Below are 7,803 nucleotides of genomic sequence, written 5' to 3'. Positions count from 1 at the left end.
GGTGATGGCAGAATGCTGCTTAAGGCTAGGGACATACCTGCCTGGGACACACAATCAGCGAGCTAAATCATGTCTCTCTTCATATAATCCAGAGAGGTATGTCTCAAGTCATTCACACCATCATGGACTATGACAGAGTCATAACATTACCTGGTTTTGAGAGACTTGAATGTGTATGATATGGCGAATTCTGGCACCAGACAAGACCACTAACCGTGACTTTCTCCTTATCCAGGCTGGTGAGAGGCACATATATATATATATATATATATATATATATATATATATATAGATCTATAGATATATAGATATATATATATATATATATATATATATATATAGATATATAGATATATATATATATATATATAGATATATAGATATATATATATATATATATAGATATATAGATATATATATATATATAGATATATAGATATATATATATATATATATATAGATATATATATATATATCTATATATATATATATATATCTATAGATAGATAGATAGATATATATATATATAGATATATATAGATAGATATATAGAAATATAGATATATATATATATATATATATCTAGATATATAGATATCTATATCTATAGATATATATATATATATATATATATATATATATATATATATAGATACATATATATATATATATATACATATATATATAGATAGATATATCTATATATAGATATATCTATATATATATATAGATACATCTATATATAGATAGATATATATATCTATATATATATAGATATATATATCTATATCTATCTATATCTATATATATATATATATATCTATCTATATATATATATGTATCTATATATCTATATATATATATATATATATATATATATATATATATATATATATATCTATCTATATATATATATATATATATCTATATATCTATATATATATATATCTATATATATATATATATATATATATCTATATCTATATCTCTATATACATCTATATGTATCTATATATCTATATCTTTATATATCTAATGTATATATAAAATCTATATATGTAAAATCTATATATATCTATGTATATATGTCTGTATCTATATATATATATCTATATATATATATAAATAAATGTGTGTATAGGTGTACACACATGCACGTGTGCAGAAAATTCACGTGAATGCAGTTACATTTCTTAAACTGTGTCTTTTAATTTTAACATTTTGCCATTTTGTTTTCCTTGAAATGTGTATGAAGTAAATTCTGCTCATTCAATGATTAGATTCCACAGCTATTAGCATGTAGCAGTGCATAGCAAATACTTTGCACTAATGCTTATAGAAGCAAAGTAACACTAATTTATTTTTGATTTCAAAATGATTGTCCTCTTTAGGCAGAGGGAGAAAATGAAGTAAACAATGAATTGGCTAACAGAATGTCCTTGTTCTATGCTGAAGCTACCCCGATGTTGAAAACTCTAAGTGATGCCACAACAAGATTTGTGTCAGAAGTAAGTTTATTCTGCTAATACACATCCTAATGTAATCATATATGTATTAATTGCTGTAGTAATGTTTCCCATGTTGTAAAAATTCACCAAGTAGTGCTACAGAAATTAGAATTTACAAACTAGACTTTTGTAACAATTATTAAATACAGCGGTGTCAGTGAGTTTGCATAGGTTATAATGATACAGGGTTATCATAGTAAAGTTTCATCTGGCTTCATGATATAATCTCACTTTTGTCACTAAGGTGCAAGCCAGATTTACAGTACCTATTAAAAATTGTGCATTCCTTACATTACTGAAGCACTCTAGGATGGGTGTAGTGAGTGTGGTGATGAAGAGAGTGCTTTTCTCCACAGGCAGGTCCACTCTCTGGTCCTGACATTCTTCCCCCGAAGGCACTGGTGTCTGTGTCAGCCCCACTGTATCCACAGACATGTGGATAACCTAGGTCTCAGCCCATTGGGTGAACCCCTCTCTTCTGAAACCTCTCCAGAATAGCCTTCTGTAGATGTCCCTCGGAAGTGACTTTGCGAGAGAAAGCAGTTAGACTCCCTGTAGGAGTTGGTCACTTCTGATACAGACCTTGATGAGTCAGAAGGGTCCCCATGGTCACCCTCTGATGATGTCTCTTTCGCAGACATCCTGGAGATTCGTAAACCAGCTGGAAGCCCATCAACCCTTCTGAGGAGGAGTCTGTATACTTGAAGGCTTTTGGGTCTCATCCTTCCACCACTTGGGTATCTATGCCCTTTGAGCTCATGCACGTAGTTAGTCAAAAGGAGTGAGTGTCTCCAGACTCAGTGCAACAAGTTCCTCGGAGACCAAACAAATTTATTACTGCACCTTCAAACAGGGACTTTCTCACCAAGGGTGTCCCAGTAGATGCTCTGGTGGTGGTGGCAGCCACCAAAAAGGAACTTTCAGAGAGGTCATCTGTCCATCCACCGAACAAGGTGTCTCGTACGATGGACCAGTATGGAAAGCTCTCTTCAGCGACCTTTGCTCTCAGAATGCTGAATTATCTGACTCCCTTTACTAGATTACAGAGAGATCTCCTTAAGCTAGGAGATGCTCTTCAAGGTTCAGTAGTTGCAGGGATGTCAGCCATGGTTTCCTCTCAGCTCTTCACCTTAAACTCTGTGGTTAACTCCTCCATGAGGCTCATTTCTTATGCAGCAGATGGAGCGAGCAGGACAGCGGGTTCAGGAATTTCCTTAAGGAGACATTCCTGGATGCACTTGTGACTATGCAGAGCCCTTTAAATCTTCCTTTGTGAATGCCCCTTTTGATGGCCTGTTCTTGTTCGGGCCAAAAGTCAAAGACACGCTGACCAGGTGTAAGCAAGAAGGGAAAACTCTCTGCCACAGAAGTCCAGTTTTCCATACCTTCTAGAACTTACCCAAAAGGTCAAAAGGGAGGAAGAATGTGGTCCGAAAATCCCAAAGTTTTTTCAGGACACACTTCGTGATCTTCCCCCAGGGACAGAGGGGGAAGTAGTAAATGAGGACACAGACCACGTGGCAAAGGGGGTCTGAAAAATCAGGGTGACACGGGAAGCTTTCCATAGTAAGCCCATTCAGTACTCCTGAATGAGGGCCCGTCTGTCCGTCTCTCTAGGCAGTCAGGGGTCACTTATCTTTGTACCCAAAAGCCTGTCTCAAAGTAAGACAAGTGGGTGCAAAGCATCATATCCAGAGGCTACTCCATACCTTTTTCCTTCCCCGTCCCAAACGTAAATAACATCCCTGACGTTCCACCCAGTCAAAAGGAGCAGACAACTCTAGAAATTCAAAAGTTGCTAGACAAGTCGTCCAAACAGTCCCTACAGACCAAATAGGATCCAGAACTTGCTCAAAGTTCTTTTTTGTTCAAAAGAATATAGAGGACTGGAGGCTCATATTCTATCTCAGCAGATTAAACAAATCAGTAAGAAAAACGAAGTTCCGGATGGGAACACTGCATTCAGTATTTCCCTTTCTGGGAAAAGATGATTGGATGTGCTTTGTAGATCTCCAAGATGCATACTACCACATAAAAATGGACAGGCCATCCAGGAGTCATCTGCACTTTCGGCTGGGAGCCAGTCACCATCAGTTTCGAGTTCTATCCTGTGGTCTCACTACAGCCCCAGAGTGTTCACCAAGTGTATGGCAGTAGTTATGGCTCACTTGAGACTTCTAGGATTCAGAGTGTTTCCATATGTAGACGAGTGGCTCCTAACCTCCACCACCAAGCATCTACTAATAAAAGCAATAGACGCCACATTATAGCTCTGCTCTCACCTAGGAATCGCAGTAAATTACGAAAAATCTTTTTTGCCATCTCTGTGTATCGTTTTTGTAGGAGCTGACCTAGATACAACAATAATGATGGCAAAACTTCCCCCAGAAAGCGTACAAGTGCTAAGACATCAAGTTTCAAACCTTCTTTCCAGGAAAAAAAGTGCACGCAAGAATAGTTCTGAAAGTCTTGGGGGACCATTGCAGCAGCAATAAACTTAGTTCCATTAGCACACCTGCACATGAGAATTCTGCAGTGCCTACTGCTCACTCAGTGATCCTTTCAGGAACTCCCCATGTCTCACCAAATTTTGATAATGGAATATTGCAGGAAAGACCTTCACTGCTGGATTCAATCCACTCGTGACTCTAGGTTGACCTTTTGTTCTTCCACAGCCATTAGCCACGGTAACCACAAGCGCTTCCCATATAGGGTGGGGGGAGGCATCTTGGAAAGACAGTCCAGGACACTTGGCAGGATCATGAGGTCAATTTGCACATCAATGTCCTAGAGATGAAAGCGGTGCTTCTAGCATTTCAGGCACTTTAGCAGTCTCTTCCATTGGGAACTATTGCAATACAGACCTGACAACATGTCAGTAGTTTGGTACATAAACAAGAAGGAACCAGATCCTACCCTCTTTGCTGAGAGGCCCTGAGAGTATGGCAGTGGACAATCTCCTCCTAGTGCCTTCCAATAGCACACATCCTGGGGAAATCCAACCTGATAGCAGACAAACTCAGCAGAGTGATGCTGGTGCCTCACAAGTGGTCCCTAAAGAAAGAAGTGGCAGAGATGATTTTCTGTAAATGGGGTCAGCCTTGCTGCAACCTTTTTTGCCACGTCCATGAATGTTAAATGCAGCAGCTACTTTGCCCTAATCCCCCTCCAGGGGAGTCACCAAAGGGATCCACTTGTTCATGTTTGGCTCTGGGGTCTCCTCTGTGCATTTTCTCCCTTTCCGTTGATGCCGAAAGTTATTCAGAAATCCAGTTACTTGGGAAGGAGATTGATACTTACTGCCCCATACTGGCCTCATCAAATCTAGTTCCCCTTCCTTTGGCCTCATCTCCAGGAGGATCTGTGGATCCTGGATCCAGTTCCAGGCCTTCTTTCCCATGTGTCAGGGATACTCCATCTCTCTCTTTCCAAACCCTCAAACTGATGGCTTGGCTGCTCCATTTCCAAACATAGCCAGGCTCCCTGACCTTTCCCAGTCAGTGAAACATATTGTGAAACATATTGTGATTTTTATCTCATAAGGCTTCAGCGAGGAGATTGTACATGAGCAAATGGAAAAGATTTTCTTCTTGGGCATTAAATTACCGCATTGATCCCTTTTCTGCCCCTTTAACTTACATTATTGAAATTTTTGTCCAAGCTATTTAATGAAGATGTAGCTGCAACTACTATTCGAGTTCAATTAGCTGCGATATCTAATTTTCACCTATGTGAATCAGGGGAGAATCTCATGTCTCTGACTATGCAAAGCTTTTCTAAAGGGCACTATGTAATTAAGACTACCCATCAAAGCCCCTCCAGCACCATGGGACCTAAACCTTATTTTATCCCGCTTGATTCTTCCCCTTTTTGAACCCTCATCATCCTGTGATTTAAAGTTTTTTCATGGAAGACTATCCTCTTGACAGCCATTACTTCTAGAAGAGTTTCAAAGCTACAAGCATTATCTATAAAGGCCCCCCTACATACTTTTCTACAGAAACAGAGTATCCCTTCAAACTAACCCCTCCTTTCTACCCAAAGTATGCTCGGAATTTAATTTGAGTCAGTCCATAAAATTAACAGTTTTTTTTCCAAACTATGGCAACAAGGCAGAGTATATGTTGCACAAGCTTTATGTACATCGACAATTACGTTTCTACTTGCATAGGGCAATGGACTTCCAGAAAATCTGACCAGTTATCTTTATCATTTCAGACTCTAAAAAAGGTGGTCCTGTATCAAATGTCACACTTTCAAAATGTCTGTCAGATTGTATTACCTTTACCTACAAGTCTCTGAACAAAGATCTTGCCTGTAGATTTAAAGTTAATTTTGCAAGAGCTATAGCAACTTCTTCGGCCTTCCGATCTAGACTTCCAGTTGACACTATTTTTGCTGCACACATGGGCAATGCTTCACACCTTTAACACATTACAAAATGGATTTGGCCTCCAGGAACAGGGCCTCTTTTTGGTCCACTGTTCTGAAGAATATTCTCCCATGCGCCACCCAAGAAAGCTGGTGCTAGGGACACAGACCCCACAAGTGCAAATGAAGGCTGATGTTCTTTGTGTTTCACTGTTGCAGTGATCACACTTGGGTTATCTGCCTGCAGGTAGCCCTCATTTGACCCAAATACCAGAGTCTTGGGATTTCTGCGTCAGATGCTGTCACTTCTTCCAGGATGTCAGGGGTATAAAACATGCAGCTGACGCCATTACAACAGCTTTTCTTGCCGCGGAGGAGCCCGAAGCAGAAGCAGTTCGCAAGTGCCGGTCGGCTGCTACCTGAAATTTTCGTTGTTTGAGTTTCAAACCTGAAGTCTTCTAAAGCTAAGTACCCATTGGGGATCCTTTTTTCTTATTCTAACCGATATCAGAAAAAGTTAACAATTATTTTGCCTGTGGAAAGCAAATACCTCACAGAGATTTTCATTCTTACTGTGTCACTTGTTAGGCCCAGACCACGACGTTCCTCGCTGTTGGTTTTGTGCTTTGTTTAACGCCCGAACTATTCGTCGTCTGGCTATCTTTGTTGCTAAATTCTTTCGCTCTCCTTCTCCGTATTCTGAAATAGCTTCGATAAGCCATCCGACATCCAATCTTCTGAAAAAAGTAAGGAATAAAGACAGAGACTGACCGCATATTCTGGTACTGGTACTCAGTGAGGTGCCTTCGCAGCCCCTGATACCCGCTTCTACAGATTCACAGGCCTCTACTGAGACCCATTCGGAGTCCGGTATGCCGCGAGATGCTTCTTCAACTATGGAACCTGCTGGTGTCTCTACCTTGGATGGGTCCAGAGCCGCTGTGCAGGCACCAGTTTCTGAGGGTGTATTTATCCCAGGTATACAGATTCTACTTCCACTCACTGCCAACCCCAAGCGGGTTGTGTCACCTTCCTCCAAACCAGTGGGCAGAGGCTCAAAAGCAAGTACTTTCTCTTCTCAGTATCAGAGCTATTCAACCTGTTCCAATAGAACAGAAGAGACAGGGATGTTCTTCATCTCACATTGCTGCAGTCCTTACACTTGGGTAGTCCGCTGTCCACGGTCGGCCCGAATATCAAAGTATAAGGCTGACGTCGGTCAGGGCGCATTTAACTGACGTCAGGACGTCAGGGTACAAATGCGCATGACCTGCGTCATATCCTCAGTCTTTTTTGCCGCATGGTCTGATGCAGAAGCAGCATTGCAAGTGCCGGTTGGCGTTCTGAGATTTTTCGATTTAGAAGTTTCAGACCGAGTTCAAAGTTGGCTAAGTACCCCATTGGGGAATATATTAGTTTTTTCTTGCCTCAGTCATTTACCGGATGTCAGAAAAAGTTAATAATTGCGTTTCTTGTGGGAAACAGATACCGCATAGAGATTATCATACTTTGTGTATTCCTTGCTTAGGGCCTGAGCACGACGTTGTTGGCTGTCGCTCTTGTGCTAGATTTAATAAACGCACTATAAAGAGAACATTGGATTGTGCAAGGTTAGTCTTTGGGAAGCGGTGCAATTATAAAATGCCGTCGGATGCTCCGACGCCCGCTTCCTCGAAGAAGCGCAAGGACAAGGCAGTTAAGCCTAGGTTAGAAGAACAGTCTGTACCGGACGCCGGTTCTTTAGGGGTGTCGGTGGAGCCGGTGGCTCCACCGGAGATTTCTTTGTGTTCCCAGAGTGAGACCTTATTATTGCAAGATGTGGCCTCTCAGGAGGCAAGTCAGGCTGAGGGGGCTTCTCAGGTTACTATACTCCCCTCCCTTCCTAAGGTGGCTAGGCCCTCTCCTTCTTTTTCTAAGGCTTCTC

General features: G+C 40.6%; 1 protein-coding gene across 1 annotated transcript in view; it reads left to right on the top strand.

Moving 5' to 3' along the window:
• The window catches only part of CYRIB (CYFIP related Rac1 interactor B), a gene marked incomplete in the record, with an annotated part of 1,384,994 nt that overhangs the window by 1,053,690 nt on the left and 323,501 nt on the right, over positions 1–7,803 (top strand). The window contains 1 exon segment of the mRNA XM_044066242.1: positions 1,392–1,508. Within this exon segment, the coding sequence (XP_043922177.1) occupies positions 1,392–1,508 (117 nt within the window).

This window comes from Protopterus annectens, chromosome 3.part1 (genome assembly GCF_019279795.1).
Source record: "Protopterus annectens isolate FY-2018-M chromosome 3.part1, PAN1.0, whole genome shotgun sequence".
NCBI lineage: Eukaryota > Metazoa > Chordata > Ceratodontiformes > Protopteridae > Protopterus > Protopterus annectens.
Note: the sequence above shows the minus strand (reverse complement) of the source record. Positions and strands in the feature narration are given on the sequence as shown.